This window comes from Ascaphus truei, chromosome 2 (genome assembly GCF_040206685.1).
Source record: "Ascaphus truei isolate aAscTru1 chromosome 2, aAscTru1.hap1, whole genome shotgun sequence".
In the NCBI taxonomy this organism is placed as follows: domain Eukaryota; kingdom Metazoa; phylum Chordata; class Amphibia; order Anura; family Ascaphidae; genus Ascaphus; species Ascaphus truei.
Genome location: NC_134484.1, coordinates 71341489 through 71364389, shown reverse-complemented (window position 1 = coordinate 71364389; position 22901 = coordinate 71341489). Strand labels below are relative to the sequence as shown.

At 43.2% G+C, this 22901-nt stretch overlaps 1 protein-coding gene across 7 annotated transcripts in view; it reads right to left on the bottom strand.

Moving 5' to 3' along the window:
• Positions 1 to 2628: 2628 nt before the first annotated feature.
• The window catches only part of INTS8 (integrator complex subunit 8), a 53258-nt gene continuing 32985 nt past the window's right edge, over positions 2629 to 22901 (bottom strand). For 4 of the 7 annotated variants that reach the window (XM_075582696.1, XM_075582694.1, XM_075582692.1 and 1 more), the window contains 12 exons: positions 22218 to 22393; positions 21906 to 22039; positions 21167 to 21277; positions 19485 to 19686; positions 15903 to 16024; positions 13070 to 13251; positions 9972 to 10005; positions 9224 to 9280; positions 7457 to 7518; positions 5484 to 5602; positions 4289 to 4392; positions 2632 to 3876 (listed from right to left, as the gene is read on the bottom strand). In XM_075582696.1, coding sequence (XP_075438811.1) covers positions 3814 to 3876; positions 4289 to 4392; positions 5484 to 5602; positions 7457 to 7518; positions 9224 to 9280; positions 9972 to 10005; positions 13070 to 13251; positions 15903 to 16024; positions 19485 to 19686; positions 21167 to 21277; positions 21906 to 22039; positions 22218 to 22393 — 1366 coding nt within the window. In that variant the 3' untranslated portion in view covers positions 2632 to 3813. Of the gene's footprint in view, positions 3877 to 4288; positions 4393 to 5317; positions 5383 to 5483; positions 5603 to 5801; positions 6802 to 7456; positions 7519 to 9223; positions 9281 to 9971; positions 10006 to 13069; positions 13252 to 15902; positions 16025 to 19484; positions 19687 to 21166; positions 21278 to 21905; positions 22040 to 22217; positions 22394 to 22901 lie in introns of those variants that run through there. The other 3 variants (XR_012795136.1, XM_075582698.1, XM_075582697.1) reach the window with 3 other exon arrangements.

The window sequence follows — 22901 nt, the reverse complement described above, 5'->3', positions numbered from 1 at the left end:
GACACCTGGTTTCCTATATATATATAGTGTATATGAAGCAGGGGGGCTCTTGAGCTGAACCCCGTTAATGTCAGCTCCGGGGACACCAGCTTCTGGAGATACTTACCTGCGAATTAGGTGCCAGAAGCTGCTCCACTTGGCTTCCAGGGTTCACAATATGTTGGTTCTTTCGAGATTTCCCACCCTGCGGACCAATAGGAAGCCGTGATATCATTGGTGCGGCTTCTTATTGGCCCATGTGATGCAGGAGCTTTAAAAACATTAAAGCCCTGCTTGCTGAGCCAGAGCATCTACTGGCACCTACTTCGGAGGCAAGTATCTCCGGAAGTAGGGGGTCCCCGGAGCGGAAATGAACAGGGTTCAGCTCCGGAGACCCCCTGCTTCAATTGTATATATATATATTTTTAAAAATACATGTCGCAGGGTTGGATTGCTCCTTTAAAGTGGTCGGCAAAGGATTGAGAAGTGGTGGAAGGATGGGAAGTGGGAGAAGGCCGGAGGAGGAAGTCAAATACAGAGAAAAGACATGTAGGAAAGGAAAGCTGGTATGATACTGTCTCGATTACTGTAACCTCCTGCTGCCCGGCCTTCCTGCCTCCCCTACAATCTATTCTAAACGCTGCTGCCAGAATCACTCTACTCTTTCCTAAATCTGTCTCAGCTTCTCCCCTGCTGAAATCCTTCTCCTGGCTTCGTATAAAATCCTGTATCACACACTAAATTCTCCTCCTCCCTTTTAAAGCTTTACATTCTTCTGCCCATCCTTACATCTCAGCCCTAATTTCTCGCTATACACCTTCCTGACTCTTGCTTTCTGCTCAGGGATGTCTTCTCTCTACCCCCTTTGTATCTAAAGCCCTCTCCCGCTTTAAACCTCTCTCTCTCTCTCTCTCACTGCCCCACACCTCTGGAATGCACTTCCCTCAAAACCCGACTAGCACCCTCTCTATCCACCTTTCAGACCCACCTTAAAACACACCTGCTTAACGAGGCATAGGAGTAGCTCCGTGACTGATACTATACACCTCATACATAAACCTTGGCCACTTGCAGACACATTACCAGAATGCCCTCCTACTGTCTCTGTACATTCTTCCTAACTACCAATTAGATTGTAAGTTCTTCGGAGCAGGGACTCCTTTTCCTAAATGTTACTTTTATGTCTGACGCAGTTCTTTCCATTACATGTTATTTGTATTATTTGGTATTTATATGATTGTCACGTGTATTACTGTGAAGCGCTATGTACATTAATTGCACTATATAAATAAAGACATACAAACATAAGTAAGGTCAACCCTAAAAAGTTCTTTAGTACCTTAATAACAAAAAAATGAGAAAAGAAAATATAGGACCCTTTCAGTGTGAGATGGGTAGGCAGATTATTGGAGATAAGGAAAAAGCAGAGGTATTAAACAAATTCTTTGCCTCTGTGTTTACCAGGGAAGAATCAAGTTCAATAGTAGTGCCGCAGGAGGAAGCCACAACCTCCATATTAATGAACAATTGGTTAACTGAGGAAGAAGTTCATAAGCGACTTGAAAAAATTAAAGTAAATAAGGCACCTGGCCCCGATGGCATACATCCAAGAGTTCTCAAGGAGTTAAGCTCAGTAACAGCCAAACTATTATATTTATTATTCAAGGACTCCATTTCCACAGGCTCAGTATCACAACATTGGCGTAAAGCAGATGTGGTGCCTATATTTAAAAAGGGAGCTAGATCACAACCGGGAAATTACAGACCTGTAAGCCTAACTTCAATAGTAGGCAAACTACTTGAAGGTTTAATACGGGATAATATTGAGGAATACCTAATGGAAAATAAAATTATTAGTAATAGTCAGCATGGATTTATGAAGGATAGATCTTGCCAAACTAACCTTATTTGTTTCTTTGAGGAGGTAAGTAGGAATTTAGACCAGAGTAATGCAGTTGATGTGGTCTACTTAGATTTTGCAAAGGCTTTTGATACGGTTTCACACAAGAGGTTGGCGTACAAAATAAAGAAAATTGGACTCAGTAATAATATATGCACCTGGATTGAAGGACAGACAACAGAGGGTTGTCATAAATGGAACTTTTTCAGGTTGGGCTAAAGTCGTGAGTGGAGTACCTCAGGGACGGTACTGGGACCCCTGCTTTTTAACTTGTTTATTAATGACTTTGAGGTTGGGATCAAGAGCAAAATCTCCATCTTTGCTGATGATACTAAATTGTGTAAGGTAGTAGAATCAGAGCAGGATGTAATTTCTCTTCAGAAGGACATGGAAAGACTGGAAACGTGGGCAGGTAAATGGCAGATGAGGTTTAATACAGATAAATGTAAGGTTATGCATTTGGGATACAAGAATAAAAAGGCGACGTACAAATTAAATGGAGATATATTGGGGGAATCCTTGATGGAGAAGGATTTAGGAGTGCTTGTAGACAGCAGGCTTAGCAATAGTGCCCAATGTCATGCAGTAGCTGCAAAGGCAAACAAGATCTTATCTTGCATTAAACGGGCAATGGTTGGAAGGGAAGTAAACATAATTATGCCCCTTTATAAAGCATTAGTAAGACCACACCTTGAAAATGGAGTACAATTTTGGGCACCAATCCTAAGAAAAGACATTATGGAACTAGAGAGAGTCCAGAGAAGAGCCACCAAATTAATAAAGGGGATGGACAATCTAACTTATGAGGAGAGGCTAGCTAAATTAGATTTATTTACATTAGAAAAGAGGCGTCTAAGAGGGGATATGATAACTATATATAAATATATTCGGGGACAATACAAGGAGCTTTCAAAAGAACTATTCATCCCACGGGCAGTACAAAGGACTCGGGGCCATCCCTTACGGTTGGAGGAAAGGAAATTTCCCCAGTAACAAAGGAAAGGGTTCTTTACAGTAAGGGCAGTTAAAATGTGGAATTCATTACCCATGGAGACTGTAATGGCAGATACAATCGATTTGTTCAAAAAAAAGGTTGGACATATTCTTAGATGGGAAAGGTATACAGGGATATACCAAATATGTATACATGGGAAGGATGTTGATCCAGGGATTAATCCGATTGCCAATTCTTGGAGTCAGGAAGGAATTAATTTATCCCCTTAATGGGGTTTTTATTTGCCTTCCTCTGGATCAATAAGTAAGTATAGATATAGGATAAAGTATCTGCTGTCTAAATTTAGCATAGGTTGAACTTGATGGACCTATGTCTTTTTTCAACCTCATCTACTATGTAACTACTGTATATGTAACTGTAACATAATTGGACCAACAAGTAGTTGATATGTTACAAGCGTTCGAGCCTCGTGGATTGGATTTGTGAGTGTTGCTGAGTGAGGAGTAGTAGTGTTTGGCATGAAAGGGCGGAGTTGAGGGGAAATTTATAGTGTAGAAAAAGGAGCAAGTGCGAAGAAAGTGTGTTTATAAATGTAGCCATTTAATTTACAAATCGGCTTCACCCTTGTTTCCTATAATCTCAAGGTTTGAATGTATACACCGAGATATCAGAATAAACAAATACATTTGTTTTGTAGTAAAGGGGTAATACAAAAATCATGAACATGACTATGTACCACTGAAAGTCATGTCTTTAGGGAAGCCATCAATGAGTTGTTGCTTTAAACGGCAACTAAATAAGGCATTATATAAAGAAAAGGAAAACAAAATACATGAATGATTACTTGAATCCCCTTACTGCTACAAGAGAAGTGCAATGCTTGGCAAACAAACAGAGAGGACGAGAAGAGGCCAATCTACACCACCAGCAAATATGGATTACAAACCGTTTTACCAAATGGGAACTCATTTCAACCTCTTTAGATACTTACTTGTGTGTGGCAGTTCAGCAAAGAACAACACTTTATCATTCTTTTAATCACCTGCACATACAAAAGTGTAACAGTTACACACAGAAAGTACAACGCATCGCACTTCTAAAATGTAATCTCTCTAGTGCAGTGGTTTTCAACCGATTCAAATAAGATTCAGGGGGGGGGGGGAGTAAGAGCGCAGAATGCTTCTTTAGGTTTAAGAAAACCAACTACTTTTTGTTGTTCGCTATCAGGGATGGCCCCTTTAAATGTGACACTCAGGGCACAGAAAAAAAAAAAAAAAGCAGTTATTAGTCACGAGGGGCGGTTGACAGAAATAAAGGTGAGTAGATATGGTGGGAAGAGAGGTAAAAAAAAAAAAAGAAGAGAAAATCACAGTTGAAGGGCACATAGCGCTGTAAGAGTTTTGTTGTTTGTAATTTTTGCAGCTGGATGTTGGAGTTTCAGATTTTCTACGCACCTGATCTGTATACACATCTGGTGGAACTTGCTTTGTGAAAAAGTCAGAGCAGACCGCCCCTGCCTGGAGATAATAGTTTAGGGCGGCAGAATACTGATTGGAAGCTAAAAGTAAAAAATAAACACATTGAAAAACATGTATTTCCTAATAGTAGGCAAGTAAAATGCAGCCTTCTATAAAGCAGACGTTACATAGCTCCAAGCATAGCACATTTACCCGCCTGTGCAAAACGGATTACAATCTAGTATTTGGGGCAGGGAAATAAGATGACTTTCCAAGGTAAAAAGGGTGATGGATTGGTCTGTTGTGAACTAAAAGCAATAGATAAAACAGAGAATGTTTATAGCGCACAGAACAAAAAAAATAAATAAAAAGATTTGTTGAAATGAAGTCCGGTAATGCACAGTATATATTATAATGCGACAAGGATTTTCAGGAAACATTTATTTAATGAAAAAACTCTAAGCTTTTATTTTATTGCAAGTAATCAACTGCTCTACTCCAATTTCCCTTTCCCATTCCTCTTCCACACAAAACATGGATTTCACAATTTACAATACCTATTTTATATCTAGGTTTTTTGTTTCAAATATTTTCTAGTAACATTTATTATTTTAAGATTCACAAGTTTATATGTTATTTTTTCCCCCTTTAATGTCCTTTTAATCAATCACACATCATTGCTATTACGGTTATCGAAGGCAGGACTAGGGTGAATCAAGTGTGTGCAGCCTGACAGTGGGCACAGAATTCAGTTTATAGTAGAGTTTTTTGGGGCATCTTGTCCAAGCTCCGAGATCGCCGCTACGTCCGATTCCCATCAGTGGGGCTTCCGGGTCAGATCCCACGGAACGTTGATCTCGGAGCTTTGAGAATACGCCTCATAGAAGTTCAACCATCAAACACGGCGATGACATGTCCATCGGGAGTTCAATTTCGCAAGAGGTGGAAAATTAGGGAACAAGAGAAACTATCTAAGCAGGGGTCAAAGTGGCACAAACCCAAAAGTGAAGATGAAACTAAACGTACATTCAGATGATACAATTGGGGATGGGGGTGCAGTTGGTGAAACTTGACCCAGGCGCAAAAAATACCTAGTTAGCAATAAAACGTGTCAATTAAAACAAAGTCAAACTTTGGAATGCTTTAAGTAGACAAAGCAGTACAAAACAAAATATGTATTTGTTTCACTCACCAAAGTATATATCTGCCTGAATAATGAGCCAAGAGTGGTTGTTAGAATTTATTGTTAATGCATAGTTCACCAATTCCTTCACTGTAACAGCAACAGCATCGAAATCCACGGACTGGAGGCTAAAGATGAAAAGAAAGCCTTAGTGCAGGCCTGCACAACTCTAGTCCTCGAGGGCCGCAAACAGGCCAGGTTTTCAGGATATCCCTACTTCAGCACAGCTGGCTCAATTAGTGGCTGAGGTATACTGAGCCACTAGTTGAGCCAGCTGTGCTGAAGTAGGGATATCCTGAAAACCTGGCCTGTTTGCGGCCCTCGAGGTCTGGAGTTGTGCAGGCCTGCATTAGTGTGTTACTCAGTTCAGCCAATACTTGCCCCTGTCTATTGTGCAAATGACCATACCTGCCAACGTCAAATGTGAGACTTTATGGATAGTACATAAAAAATAAATCACATTTTCACATTGGGGCATTAGATTTCATTGGTGTCAAAATGTCCGTGCAGTATGCAAGTAAAAATGAGGTTCACATTGTAGCTACAAGACTTTACATGTTTTTACTGTGTTTAGTTACCAGACAAAACAGGATTATAAAAGGATACGCATTATTTCAGGGACTGTGAATATGTAGCAGCCGTTTCACCTACCTGAGATGACAACAGCAACAATAAACAAACTAATGTAACTTACAAAGCCTGGCGTACAAATCCACCCACAATAAATTATTTTCATTGTTTTGACGGCTGTTTCTTTCCTTTCAGGCACGTTTATAGTCCCATACACACTGGTCATTACAATGGTTTGCACAGTTGAATCTGGTTTAAAAATATAATGTATTTTTAAAGAGCCTAGATGCACGAAATCCAGGGGGAGCATAAAGGAGAAACACACAAAAGCACAGAAAATCTAAGTGCAGGAGAATTGCAGGGTGGACAATGTTCAACTCCAAATCTTGGCTCGTATAGAGTGTCTACTTACAAAATGTAAGAGTGGTAATAGCAATAGAGAAGCTAAGGCAGTCAATCCATGGTGGGTAAAGAGCCTTCCAGTTTATTTGTCCACTCTAAGGGTACAAAGACACACCACAAACCAATCCATTTTTATGCAAAAGTTGGTGTCAAGGTTCTCTCGAATGTCAGGACATCTCAGCATGATTGAACATTACCTGCCATGGACTTGAATGGCAGTCAACACCGGAATACCATAACCCAGCCCTGGTGATAACCCAGCCGTGGCATGTCCCTTCCCAGCTCTTGAAACTTCCCCGTTGAGCGCGGCATTGTTACCCTTCTCCAATCATCAGGTTAAAATCTTCGTAGAAGACTTGGCAGAGAGGTGCACGAGACTACGCATTTAACAACGCTTTTAAAAGTTATGTCATACCTCCTCCTGCAAAGGTTTCTATGTAGAGATGAAAATAGTATTTCCAAATAAATCATGTACAATTACAGTGACATGAAGAGGAGCTTAAAGTAAATCACTTTTACAGTGCCGGCTTCATGGCGGCGCCATTGGGGCCACTGCACCGAACCCTGCGCTTGCAGGTGTCCTGCGCTCTTCCCCACAACAATTAAACTGATTGCCGGAGGAAAGCGTGGGGCATCTAACTCTCTGACCTTCTCCATCTCTTCCGGCAGGGTCCCTCATCATGGCGTTGCGACATCAAATGGCGCCGTGTTGCCATGACTATGTGAGATAGCGTGACGCCGTGCCATGGCAAGGCGACGCCGTTTGACATCGCGGCACCATGACGAGGGACCCTGCAGGAAGAGATGGCGGAGGAGAAGACAAGAGGCTCCGCACCACACGTCTGCACCGAGCCCCGCCATATTCGCAGCCAGCCCTGATTCTATGGAGATAAGGGGTAGGCAGTTCCTGTGGCCTCATGTAGCAAGAGATGTATTTCTATCCCCCAGTATTGTGCTTAAAGTAAAGAGCAGAAAGGCCAGAGGCGTGTGAGAAAAAGGAGATGTCTTACTTTGGAACGGATGCTGGCCAGATGGAGATATGTTCAGCAGTGATATCATTAACAATATCCTCCTGCAGAAAGAAAATAGGACTTCATTACAGCGAAAACATTTTTCTGCATCAACACAAACAAACTAAAGATAATGTTAGGCTGGTTCTATAGTGCCGGGGCGTGCTACGCCGTGCGCGCGCACGGCAGTTACAGATGGCCGAGGTCAGCCAGCCCTTCTATACAAGGGCCGCGCGCGCACGGCGGGGAGCGGGGAGCCGACAGACAGCGGGGAAGAGAAGGAAAATCATCTTTTCGTGCCGCTACCGGCGCTGAATGTATGTGTGTGTGTGTGTGTGTGTGTGTGTGTGTGTGTGTGTGTGTATATATATATGTATGTATGTATGTATGTATGTATGTATGTATGTGTCTGCACAAATTTAATAAATATTTTATTTTTACCAATGTTTTTTTTAAATAAATAATAAATTACACATACATACACACACAAACTGTAAGGATCTGCGCTGCGGGTAAACCCGCGTCCAGCGCATCCTTACCTTTTTCCCAGGCCATTCAGGCTCCCCGGCGGCATTGCCCGCTCCTGACTGCTGTCCCCGCACCTCCTGCCCACACGCGTCAGCCCTACGGCGCGCGCACCCAAGTCGCCATTAGTTGGCGCCTGACTCCGCCTCCGCTGACACGGCACACGTTCCTTGCGTCTCTGCCCCTGCCCCGTCAGCTCCGCTTCTTCTTCCTTACCTGACCATTCCCCTGTCAGTCCCTCTGCTCCTCCCCTTCTTCTGTCTGCTCCTGGACCCTCCGGTGCGCCTTTCCCATTCTCCGCCTCCTCGAACGTCACGCACATGCCCTGCACGCCCCTTCCCCATCAGGCTTGCCTCCCAGGTTCTCCTTCCCTTTCTGTCCCTTCCCTTGTCCGTCCCTCCTCTCCTCCCCTTACTCTGACCACTCCCTTTACCTCTAGCAATTCTCCTCTTTCTGGGTCTTACCTAGGTCACCCCTCTGTTCCTCCCCTCACTTCCATTGGTCCCAAACTTTCACACTCTGCTCTCCTATTAGGTCCTTCTTCGGGCCGCTCCTCCGTCACTCCCCTTTCTCTGACTGGTCCCAGCTCCCTATATAATCCCTCTTCTCCATTTCCTCTTTGCTCTGCATAGCTTATGTACCTTGGTGCTGTCTGCTGTTGCCTGGCCTCTCTTGTCTTTTTAGTGCTTGCTCCAGTCCCTGGAAATTCTGCTGACCTCCCTGGATTTGACCTTTTGCTTTGGACTCTACTACGCTGCTCTCTGGAACCCTTTGGACCTAACTTTGGACTTTCTACGCTGCTGACCTCTACAACCCTTGGACACGGCTCACGGACAATCTACTACGCTGCTCTCTCCACTCCACGACCCAGGCTTACGGACAATCTATTACGCTGCCCTCTCCAACCCACGACCCTTGGCATATGAACTTAACCCTTCTACACCGGAGCTGTCAAGTACGGTATCATTTAACATTCTTGTTACCCGGACCACCTACGCTACCTCCACACTCCGGCCGTGCTCCCGTTTGCTGCTAGGTGTGTGGTTTTACCCTTTACACCTCAGTCCCGGGGTCTCGTCTGGCTTGTGGGCAGGCCGAGCGTTACACAAACACACACAAACACAGTACATTCACAGCTCACAGCATACACAGTATACACACAAAAAGAATGCGGCATATGCACGCGCCTTCGAACAGGCGCGCGCACGGCCGCACGCACCATATAACAGCCCTTACACTCACCCGAAGATTTTGAAGCTTGACAAAGAGAGACAGCAATGTTGTTAAAACCAGTGGTTCCTATAGCAAAAATATAAATGAACAAAGACAATATTGGCATGAATTGGCAGGTAAATTTTGTGTTTAAAAAAATTATAATTCAATTAGACGGGATTGCCCATTTAACAAAAAATATGTAAAGATAAATGAGACAATGCTGAGTTCCAGGAGACAGCTTCTTTTCATAAACTAGCTGTCCTTTGCAGTGCACGAGATAAATGATCATCATATAGAAGCAGAAGCTTATTTTTCTAGGCCTTTCAGTTTCAAATGATAAGTCACAGCCATTCTCACGCAGACAACTCTGGCGTGACATAATGTCAGAACTTGGAGTAATTAGGTAGGACCAACACGTATAAGTGCCATAAAGTGCCCCACTGCAGGTATACGCCGAGGTTGGAATCAAAACCACCAACAGTGTATTCAAGAACAACAACTTAACCACAGCTCTGGTTGCAAAAAGGACAGACAGGCGAGAGAAAACATACAAAATAGGACGAGAAATCCAGCTGCAATGAGAAGTATAAGCAGACATTCTTTCCAATAAGTGTATAGAAAGCCCCCAAATGAAAGGAACACACACAACAGGCAGACAGAGGCAGTCTATTTCCTCCAACTTCATATTTCAAGAATGAATAGATGTTTGGAGATATATTTTAGGACATTGTACATTTAGCACAACCCTGAATGAGCTGTACGTTTGTATACATACCCGTAACTTTTTGATGAAAGAAAGTAGTTCACTCCTGAAAAACAGAATGGGAAAAAAATTGGAATAGAAAACGAAAGCTTTTGAACCATTTTGTGAGCGTTCTGTATGTTAATCGTATTACGTTATTGTGAGGAGTGTGATGGGGTTATTGAATCTCCTCTATATATGTGCATTGTGCATCTGACCATCTATAGCAGTAACAATGAAATTGAATCTTATAGAAAAGAGGATGAGTATTATGATATCTATTAAAACAAGCTCTAAACATTGTTATAGACGGTTACACGTCTTTGCATTCAATGTTTCTGTCTTATTTTGTTTTGGGAGGGGGAGGTTGAATCTCGCACAGTAATAGACATGGCTTTGTAGAGGTATGAAACGTTGAATGCAGCATGATATTCAGTACTGTCAGAGAGAAGCAGATATGTTTTCAGCATCTAATGCAGGGGTGGCCAACTCAAGTCAGAATTACTGAGCCACCTGTGCTGAAGCAGGGATATCCTGAAAACCTGACATGTTGGTGGACCTTGAGGACTGGAGGTAGCTACTTTTCATCTAATGCAAGCATGTCAAACTCAAAGGCTAACACGGGCCAAATAAACAAGGTTTAAGTTTATGTGGGCCACAAAAAAACAAAAACTTCAATTTTCATAGAAACTTAGGTTTATTTAGAAAAGTACAGTATAAAAAAAAGAAAGATAAAATTAATGTTTTTTTCCTGACACTTGGCATCTCCGACTCTCTCTCTCACTCTCTCTGACTGACTCTCTCTCACTCTCTCTGACTGACTCTCTCTCACTCTCTCTGACTGACTCTCTCTCTCACTCTCTCTGACTGACTCTCTCTCTCACTCTCTCTGACTGACTCTCACTCTCTCTGACTGACTCTCACTCTCTCTGACTGACTCTCACTCTCTCTGACTGACTCACTCTCACTCTCTCTGACTGACTCACTCTCTCACTCTCTCTGACTGACTCACTCTCTCGCTCTCTCTGACTGACTCTCTCTCTCACTCTCTCACTCTCTCTCTCTCTGACTCTCTCTCACTCTCTCTCTGACTGACTCTCTCTCTCTGACTGACTCTCTCTCTCTGACTGACTCTCTCTCTCTCTCTGACTCTCTCTCTCTCTCTGACTCTCTCTCTCTGACTCTCTCTCTCTGACTCTCTCTCTCTCTGACTCTCTCTCTCTCTGACTCTCTCTCTCTCTGACTCTCTCTCTCTCTGACTCTCTCTCTCTCTGACTCTCTCTGACGCTCTCTCTCTGACTGACTCTCTCTCTGACTGACTCTCTCTCTCTGACTGACTCTCTCTCTCTCTCTCTCTCTGACTGATTCTCTCTCTCGGACTCTACGGACTCTCTCTCTGACGGACTCTCTCTCTGACGGACTCTCTCTCCCTCTCTGACGGACTCTCTCTCCCTCTCTGACTGACTCTCTCTCCCTCTCTGACTGACTCTCTCTCCCTCTCTGACTGACTCTCTCTCCCTCTCTGACTGACTCTCTCTCCCTCTCTGACTGACTCTCTCTCCCTCTCTGACTGACTCTCTCTCCCTCTCTGACTGACTCTCTCTCCCTCTCTGACTGACTCTCTCTCCCTCTCTGACTGACTCTCTCTCCCTCTCTGGCTGACTCGCTCTCCCCCTCTGGCTGACTCGCTCTCTCTGGCTGACTCGCTCTCTCCCTCTCTCTGACTCTCTCCCTCTCTCTGACTCCCTCTCTCAGAGAGAGGGAGAGAGTCAGAGAGAGGGAGAGAGTCTGACACACTCTCCCTCTGACACTCTCTCCCTCTGACACTCTCTCCCTCTCCCAGACACACTCTCCCTCTCCCAGACACTCTCCCTCACACACTCTCTCTCTCCCAGACACAGACACTCACATACACAGACACTCACGGGCACACACACTCTCTCTCTCTCTCTCTCTGACTCTCTCTCTCTCTCTCTGACTGACTCTCTCTCTCTCTGACTGACTCTCTCTCTCTCTCTCTGACTGACTCTCTCTCTCTGACTGACTCTCTCTCTCTCGGACTCTACGGACTCTCTCTCTCGGACTCTACGGACTCTCTCTCTCGGACTCTACGGACTCTCTCTCTCTCGGACTCTACGGACTCTCTCTCTGACGGACTCTCTCTCTGACGGACTCTCTCTCTGACGGACGCTCTCTGACGGACTCTCTCTGACGGACTCTCTCTCTGACGGACTCTCTCTCTGACGGACTCTCTCTCTGACGGACTCTCTCTCTGACGGACTCTCTCTCTGACGGACTCTCTCTCTGACGGACTCTCTCCCTCTCTGACTGACTCTCTCTCCCTCTCTGACTGACTCTCTCTCCCTCTCTGACTGACTCTCTCTCCCTCTCTGACTGACTCTCTCTCCCTCTCTGACCGACTCTCTCCCTCTCTCTGACTCCCTCTCTCAGAGAGAGGGAGAGAGTCTGACACACTCTCCCTCTGACACTCTCTCCCTCTCCCAGACACACTCTCCCTCTCCCAGACACACTCTCCCTCTCCCAGACACACTCTCCCTCTCCCAGACACTCTCCCTCACACACTCTCTCTCTCCCAGACACAGACACAGACACTCACATACAAAGACACTCACATACACAGACACACACAGGCACACACACACACACACACACATGGGAGAAATCGGAACGGATTCGGAGCGGGGGGGGATCGATGCAGGGGGGGGGGAATCAGAGCGGAATAGGAACGGGGGGGGGGCGGAATGGAATCAGAGTGGGGGGGAGCGGAATCGGAGCAGGAGGGCAAGGGGGAAGCAAACAGGCATGGAGCAGTGCTCACCTGACTTGCTGCATGCAGCAGGAAGAGGCGGGCCTTGCTTTGCAAGCTCAGATAGAGCTTGTTGCGGCCCCCCCAAAAAATTCTGGCAGCGTGCCAACACGCGCCAGCCAATCAGGGGAGGGGGGAGGTTTTCCCCCCCTCCCCCCTTTGCAGAGAGCGCGCGTTGCCTGGCAGTGCTGGCACATTGCGAGCTGGGCCGCAAAAATACTCGTTGTGGGCCGCATGCGGCCCGTGGGCCGCGAGTTTGACATGCTTGATCTAATGCATCTTAGCAAATCTCCAAACCATATACCTGTACATAAAGCCCAATGCTAAATCCCGGTTCTTGAGCAGACTAACTCTGCCATCGTTGCTTCTCTTATGCTGGTTGGAGATGCTGCAGATCTGCACAACCACATCCCACAGGTCTTTTGCGGTCCTTCTGCTGTCTGGGCCAGGTAGCTCCTTGCATGTGGCTGCCAACAGCTGCCCAAGCTGCAAAACACAACAAACGAACATGAGATAGAGGGAAAGAAAGTCATGCGTTGTAAGAAAGAAAGGACCCATGAATGCACAAATACATATTTAAAGTAGCTTGCGTGCTACTGGAAATTGGTACTCGTGGAACACAATTACAATGCATGTTTTGAAGCTCCTACGTTCTTTAAAACAGCAGTCCAAGTGGCCGTTTTATTTTATTTTTTCCCCCTTTAATATGTGCATCAACACAATCCACACAATGATAAGTAATTAGCCAAGTTGTTGAATGTCAAAGATTCGGCTCGGGGGTTCACTAAATGGCTGTCAGTGCACCAGAAGAGGACCAAAGATGCAAAGTTCTGTGGGGACGATAATGTGACCAGGCAGTCACTAGATACAATTGGTGCACTAAATGGTTGCTATAGAAACAAAAATATCCGTTACATTATAATACAATAAAAATGTCATTCAGAGTTGTTTTAAAAATAAAAAAATAAATGCTACACGTATTTTCTAATAGTACAGAACTGATTTATTTTTAATAAGCACACGTAGGATATTGCTTGGTCTGCAGCTTTAAAGCACCATTGAAGAAATGGACTACTTGAAAAATCTCAGAAATATGTGATCTCTGTTTGAATCCTGGACTTTCGTGTCTTTAATTTCTCGTGCCCAAGAGACTGGGTATTAAATTGCTAACTGTAGAGCACAGGAACAGGTGTCAGAGAAATTATTCAATGCTGTGTACACTACAGAACTAAAAAAAAGTGAAAAAACAAACAATATGACAAGTTTTACACTCCCCGTAATTGACTCCCAATAACAGCAGCAGCAGCAGCAGCAGCAGCAGCAGCAGCAGCAGCAGCAGCAGCAGCAGCAGCAGCAGCAGCAGCAGCAGCAGCAGCAGCAGCAGCAGCAGCAGCAGCAGCAGCAGCAGCAGCAGCAAATACAAAAAACAAAACTGTGCGCTACTACCTAACTACCTATTAAGTTTAAATGTAGAAATATACACAGTGCAGTGACTATACCATCAAATAAGTGATGAAAAATTAATAAAAAATTAAACCACAAATCCCACAGTGAGATAATTATGCATTAAATAATAAATGCCACATAACCGTGTTAGGAATAAGGGCGTCTGCAGCTGTAAACGCAGGGGTGGCTCAGCACCCCACACACACTAAGAGAATGGAAACAAAAGAAAACAGCGCACAACGCCAAATAGTGAAGTAAATTCAACAATATATTATCAAATTAAAAGGGGGTAATATATCTGCGTACATGAAAAAGATTGGTAAAAGGCATGTAGTGTGTATCACACTGTTTACCACTCGGCAGCTGTTAGCTGTAGATTCAGGTGCTTGCTTCCCTCTGCTGATGCAGCTCGGTTGATTCTGGGGCAGGACGTCAGTCTTTCACTCCCAAGGGGATTTCCCTTCATGCAGCCAGGTTCAGCAGCTGGTATTGGGGCTCGGTGAAATCGCTCCGGCTTCCTGGCCGATATGGAGCTGCTCCTATACCTCAGCAGGTATATCCTCTGCACAGAGGTAAGACCGCAGCTCACTGGGGTGCCCTCAGCGTGCCACGATGCCGCTCCGTCGCGGGACGCTGTGTAGTGACGTCACTGTCTCCACAGCAGTGGTGGATTCAATAGGGAAGTTTGAACAGTCTTACAAAGTCTCTCACAAGTGTCCAAAACAGCACACAGGATGAAATAAAAACAGGACAGGCCAGTACATAGACAAAGGCCAATATAGGCAGATATAAGGCAATAGAATGTTACATCCAACGCGTTTCGTAGAATTAACTACTTCTTCAGGGAATAATTAGGCCATTACCCAGAGGTCTTATATACCTCACATAGATTCCTTATTGGTCAACCAATTAGGAATAGACCAATCATCTATAATAGGTAATGGTCAGTGTGATAGGGAAGATGTATAATTTACTTTTAAAACAACAACTTTATTGACAAAAAAGAACAAAACAATACCTATTTAATATAAACTTACATATAGACAAAACCTAGCATAAATAATTAAAAACATGCTGGAATAAAAGAAACACAATATTAGTTGACTTAAAATAGACACCATCATTACTTACATAAAAAGATGTAACTAGAAAAAAGCGTGAAATAAAGCACAGAAAGCAGAGATACAGAGATACATATTACATCCCCTATGTACAGAGGGGTGGTGAGCTAAAGATTCAATAAAGTGCCCAAATATCCACATCCTCATTTAACCCCTTAGGGGACATAGTATCTAACTTAATAATATATTGTTGAATTTACTTCACTATTTGGCGTTGTGCGCTGTTTTCTTTTGTTTCCATTCTCTTAGCAGCAGCAAATACCTTTCCACAATAGGAAGCATCCTATATTGATGTGTAGACAAGAGATATAGAACATTAGAGCAGGCATCTGTAATTATTGGTGATTGACGTAATAATGTTTTTTAGGTGGCTGTTCTATATATCGATATGAAACTTCACAGGACTAGAAGCGGGTAGGCAGACTTGCTGTGCAACATGTTTGTTCTCAGTACAAGACTTGCCACGCTCCTTACATTTGATCTGATGTGTTTGTTTGCTTGAGACATGATAAAAAGCAGACACAGAAGGGTTTCGGAAGCCAATGTTCCACTCTGCTCCGATGACTTTACCTTCACGTAAGGATTACTCTGCACCAAGGAGGCAGGTACTTGCAGAGTTAGGTACTCATTTTCCCGCCAGTTGAGCATAAAGGCAACACATTCCTCTGCCACAACTTGTCGGAGGGGAATATCTGCAGAGACGACACAAAAACGCACAGAACAAAGGTTATTGAAATCAGAGGCATGCTCGTGTTTTTATTGCCATCTTAAAAGTGCAACCCCATGGACATGGTCAGAGAAAAACAGGGGTAGCAAGTCTTCTTAACCCTTTCATGACAGTGCCAACTCTATGCAAGTATTCATTTCTCTTCATAAACAATACAATGATTTTAAATCATTATGCAGAAAAATATGTATTTGCTGCACACGGAAATAGTAGATATTTGTGCGATCAAACAATATATAAATAGGACAACAGGCAGATATCACCAGAGAACTACAGCTTAAAAAAGAAGGAATCAAAATCCCAGCAGACAGCATAACAAGGGTGAGAACAAACAGTAAATGTACTGATCATTAACCCACTTCCTGGATCCACATTTCATTTACACCGCCTTAGACCTTTCTCACTGACTGCCCCACACCTCTGCAATGCCCTTCCCCTCAATATCCGACTAGCACCCTCTCTATCCACATTTAAGACCCACCTCAAAATACACCTGCTTAAGGAAGCATATGAGTAGATCCATGTCTGATAATTTACACCTCATACATAAACCTTGGCCCCTTGCAGACACATTACCAGTATACCCTCCTACTGTCTCTGTATGTTCTTCCTATCAACCATTTAGATTGTAAGCTCTTCGCAGCAGGATCTCCTGTTCCTAAATGTTACTTTTATGTCTGAAGCACTTCTTCCCATTATGTGTTATTTATATTATTTGTTATTTGATTGTCATGTGTATTATTGCTGTGACGTGCGATGTAAATTAATGGCACAATAAAAATAAAGACATACATACATACCTACAAGTCAGAAGCCGGTATTTGCAGGTTGTGACTGGTTAACAAGTCACTGAGCGCCAATGGTAGCTGATGCCAGATTGGGGTGCGATGCCCTGCATGAGCGATTAGTGAATTGGGGCCCAATTGCCTTACTTAAGCAAATGTAACAGTTCAAGCGAAGATTTTGCTAATTGTTATTTTTGGGGATATTAAACTTAATTTCTTTTAATTTGTGGCCTCTGAATGGTAAAGTGTTTGGCAATAAAGTGTCCCCTGTAGCGTTATCCCTCCCCATGCTTCGAGATCCAACAAAGACGAGGAGATTTTCCTGTGCAAATTCTTGTTGAGCACGCAGTGACATCGCACAAAAGAAAATGAACTCCCTCCCAAATCTCATCTTACCATGTTCACAAAAACGTAGAAAAAGGATTTAACGAGTAAAAAGACCACTTGTGGTTACTGCCAGGTCTGCAACCCTGTCTTTCCTTATTATCTCCTGCAGATGGGCCCTCACAGGGTGTCACTCTTTACTTCTTGTCCATTTTAAACATGGAATAAGCGTATACCTGCCGCATCACACAGCTTTTCAGCACAGCTTGGGTTAAAGAAGTGCATAACCAGTAAACCTACTCAGAGACAGCTATTACGACCTTATGGGGCTCAACAGTGCGAGGTTGGTTGCTGGCTATGCAATGAGAAGCTGGTAAGTGGGTACCACCAGACATGGAAGTTATGGTGAGTAAATTCGTGGAAAAAACCCTCCACCGTACAGCAAAAAAATTCAATTAAAAAAAAAAACCTATTTAAAAATACTTGTCAGATTTTGGTAACAAATGAACCACTACTCCACCAGATATAACCCTTACAACACGTCATTGTCACTAGTGTGGTCCTAGGAGGGGACTGTCCTTCTAAAACTGCGAGCAAACACAGTGAATCAGTGAATCAGGTGGTGTGGTTTTTGCCTGCGTTACTCATCCTTCCTATAATAATATAAGCCGGCTTCCGTTTGTGATCGAAAAGATCGAAAAGAATCCTTCATCTCTGTAAAGTTGTCTTTGGGAGATGCAGGTCCGCTCAAGCCACATTTCTTTCAGATGTTAATTGAATTCACTTCCTCTTTTTCATTCTGTTTATTTATCCCGAATACTACTCTCTGTTTTGGAGAAATATTGATGTAAATACATTTTTTTGGTGTGGACTCTTCAAAGAGAACCCTATTAATTATTATTATTTTTACACTGCTTTAGAATTCTTCCTTCTAACTTTGCAATCGCTGCTTTAATTTCTCAGGTGGAAGCATTCGATTATAAAAATAGTATTTATAGGAAACGCTGAACAATTGTCATCATTGTCCTTTTCTGTGACTCCCCTTCCACGGTCACTTTTTGCTACAAAAGGATTATATAATCAGGAATGTTTATTTTTGTGTTTTCACCTTTGTAGAGCTAAATGTATAAAATGATCACAAGCAGAAAGAGGACTGCAATGTGCATAATTAAAATGTAGTCTCGCCTCCTGACCTGCTTTCATATACAAATATATTTTTGTAAGTTTGATACATTATTTATGAAAAACGCTAGAATCTGTGTTCTGTTTTTCTTGTTGGCGGATTTTTACTCTCTAAAAGTTGAGACTTGCTGATTCAGATTCACACTCACTCCAGTTAATGTAATCTCTGCAGATTGTGTTTTAAGCATGTTCAAAAAAAGGTAGGAAAATGTACACAAACAAGAATTACCATAAAACTACACAATTATTGTGTGTGCCTTATGTAACCAACGCCTTTTATCCAAATAAAGCAAAATCACACAATAGCAACAAAAGATAACACATTTAAAGAATCTTGTTAAACAAACCAAACAAGTTGATAGCATCCCCTTCCTCCTGGCCAAAAACCCACCAGCATTTCCTTCACCTCCCTGTGCCAAACACCTGCAAGCACTTCGCAGCTCCCCCTGCTCAACACCAACCAGCATCCTTCACCTCTAACCCATCCAACAGCCCGCCAGTAGCCCACCCTTCCTGCCTGCACCCGTCAGCATAACCTTCTTTCCGCTCCACAATTTGTCAGCATAACCTCCTTCCCCACAACTTGCCAGTCCCCTGCAACTCCCCCTTCACCCAACCCCGCCAGCATACCCTTCCCCTGCGAAACAACCCAACAGCACCTCCTCCCACCCAACAACCTGCCAGTCCCCCGCACTTTCCCCTTCACCCAACACCCCGCCAGCATCCAACCCAGCCCAGCAACCCACCTTCAAAACAACCCAACAGCAACTCCTCCCGCCAGCATCCCTTTCACCCACCCCCCCTAAAAACCCGCAAGCACCACACACCTCCCATCCAACAGTCCGCCAGCATTCTCTTCCTCCCCCACCCAACAACCCGCTAGCTCGGGGTCACGTAGTTGCAACCAGCCCACCATTTAGGTGAAAGGAAGCGGAGAAGACTCAGTCAGGTTCACTGTTCCCCCTAGAAAACTAGCATTACTGGCATAATCTACGCCATACGCCATAAGCAAAAGGGTTACCACATACTTCACGTGATATGTTTTTTTTTATCCTGCTCCCTTCTATGGCGTTTCATGTGTAGCCTATTGCCACGTCTTGAAATATTGAGAACACATTCAGACCCCGTCCTTACCTGGTACCCTCATTTCCAGGTAGCCCCGCACTCTGCTGATCAATTCTGGAGGAGGACGCTCCCCGGACAGTCCTGACCCAGCTTCATGGGTGTGAATGTCCAAGAGCAGCATCTCGTTCAGCATGATCTGTCGTAGCTTTGGAGAAAACTCTGTCGCAAGCTCCAGACAGGCTGCAAACAACTGCTTGGCATGAAGAAAATCCTGGAGATGTGTATAAAGCGTGAATAACGTCATGTACCCCCGGATGCATGATTGAAACGGACTAGAAAACAGCAAGATTAAAGTGGCACTGGCACTGCAATGTAACACGCTCTTGTATCATTCGCTCTGATCTTCTGAGGGGCCAAATAAAGGTGGTCTGAAACATTTGACCATTTTTGTGTTTTTACATTTTTATTTTTTAACAAGTGCTCCGAGTGGCAAAAACCTGCTAGCTACAAATGGTCTGGCCCATTGTAATATATATAATATATGTATATTCAGGGTATTTAACAGGCGCTACTTCATTGTCTGTCTGTGTGTGTGTGTGTGTGTGTGTGTGTGTATGTATATATATATAAATATATATATATATAAATATATATATATATATATATATATATATATATATATATATATATATAAAATCACCTTAATAATTCACCCCACCAGCAAAAAGTAAAGCACGTGATGATGCTTCATTTATTTTTGTACTTTTTCTATTGGATGTAGTGGGGCGTGTTATTATGGATTCCTGCATCTTACAGCGGCAGCCATCTTCTTCTGTGCAGCTGGGGACACAGAGGTGCAGCCGCGGCTATTTTATAAACTACCTTCTACACCAAATAGAACCACAAGCGCGGTGTCTCCAGGACTCCAGTTCCAAACTCTCCCCCCGGGGGAGGTGGGCTATGATTTGTTTTATATTGCACGTTTACATTCACTACGATGACCCGGAAGAGAAGCGTTGGTTCAGAACAGTCAGCGGCTGCTCTTTAGGGGCGGATCTCTGGTGGCCTTATACAGGGTACGTAATCGGCTGCTCTTTAGGGGCGGCTCTCTGGTGGCCTTATACAGGGTACGTAATCGGCTGCTCTATAGGGGCGGATCTCTGGGGGCCTTACACAGGGTACGTAATGCACAAAATGCTCATTTTCTATGGAGAGATCACGGACCCGCCTCCACTTCTGTTCACCTCCTGGGGGCCTGCCTCTGAACACTGCACATAGCGACCGTGTCTGCTGAAGGATGGGTGGCATTTATGTGCTGCCGGTCTTAGCATTTAAAGGGTTAAATTATGGGCTACTAAATTTGTCATTGAATGAGAAGGGGGAAACGTTTAACAAGCAGTCCTAAAAAAGCTAACAAGTGTAAGCAAATACAAATATATACTTATTAGATTATTCGGTGTGTGTGTGTGTGTGTGTGTGTGTGTGTGTGTGTGTGTGTATGTTTGGAGAAAACTACAGCAGCAAATCTTCTGCAAACGTTTTCACCTTTCAAATGCCAAATAATTATCTTATGTAGGACGTAGGTAGACAGTTTCTTTATGGGGTCCCTATTAAAATGGAAATAAAGTAAAAGGTGACTCACTGAATGCTCATTTGCATGTCATTACCCAGAAGAGATAATGGTGTTGCAGACCTGACTGAGACATGCAAGTGTGCTCATAAGAGGTAATGACAAGTTAATAAACATGTACCTTAATTGCACAGCAGTGTAAACCTTTTGCCATCAGTATATAGACCAAATCCCTTGTCAGGTTATCTTTAATTCCTAGGATTAGTCCGCTGTATATCATTGGTACTTCCCACTGAAAAAAAATAATATATGTAATTAATACATAATAATAGATATGTACATGCGGTATAGCATATTCATTTATTATCTTTAGCATGGACCGTTTGCATTTTTAAATGCTTAATATCAATTCCCAATAGTCACTACAAAATCAATCAAGTTTTGGGTGACCTCAAGAATTGCCACCAAATATTTTTTACCTAGAAAAGTGTCACATATACACATAAAAAAATAAATATATATATAGATATTATCTATTATCAAACACACGTTCATATTTATCACACACGTGTATAATTTCCTTTCCTATTGTCTGACTTTGCTGCACTTATTGTAGTATAACTCCCTGTATTTTCTTTGTAAAGCGCAGAGTACACTGTCTGCGAGATATATATATATATATATATATATATATATATATATAAAACAAAAGTTGAACTCCATAGGATTTCCCCCCCCCGACCCCCAAAACTAAATTGCCAAGTAACTCCACCATCATTCAACAAAGCAAACTCCTCTTCCCCTCCCTTAGAAGAGAATGGTAGGTTGAGGTGGCAGGTCCACTTTCCATGGAGGCCCCATCCCAAGATGCCCAGTTATCTCTAGTGCTAATGCCAATCACTTTCTCGAGAGCATCTTACCCTGCTAGACACCATCCAGTACTGGTAATCAGAAGTCATGCCGTGCAGCTCGATTAAGATCTGTCTAATTCTCCAGGGATCCACGGTCAGTATGAGCTGATGCTCCAGCTGACCAATGTTCACATTTGCAGATGCTGGAATAAAATTATTTGACACTGGTGACCACAAAACACTTTATATAATGCATTTACATGAACTATTTTCGTATCGGTGAACATTAACTCATTCGCTGACTTGACAAGGTGCAAAAACAAGAAAAACATTTGAAAAGAAACAAAAAAATTCACGTGACAATTGAAACTTCGAGCTGACCTGGTAGATCATAAAAAGATGTCACAGGTTTGGTACAAAGATTGACCCGTGATGTTCGCTTCCTTATTTGCTCTACTAACATTTTCCTCTCATCATCCGTCAGCAGCTGCATGAAGAGTTCATGGGAAGAAATCAGAAATACCAATGGCAGATCGTCCATCCCCAGGCACAAGTTTCTAGAAAGTTCAAGGACAAAATTGTTAATTTCAATACAGGCCGGGATCAAAACCCTGTCACACACGGAATTCCCACAGGGAGAAGGAACCATTGTGTAGGTGTTCCTACTAACACATCCTGTTAAAGAACTGCGTTTATGAAACAATTATGTATAGTATGTGTATATACACACACACACACACGAAAAAAAGCTAAATGTATTAGGTTGCATCAACGTTTCGATTTCCCTGGAATCTTTTTCAAGAGTGCATTTTTGTTTACCCAACAACCTTTTTGGTTGTACTGCAAGCACCCCCATCCTTTAATCTGCTGCATTAAGTTGTGAGTGCCTCCCTTAAACACCGATATGGATAGATAGTATAGGTAGATATACATCTATACACACACACACACACACTTATCAATCGTCACCCAAGTTGTAGTTCATCAGCCACAAGTATCTGTGGACTATTAAGGAATCAATGTTCTTAAAATGTACATTATAAGAAATACAATCAATCAATGGAG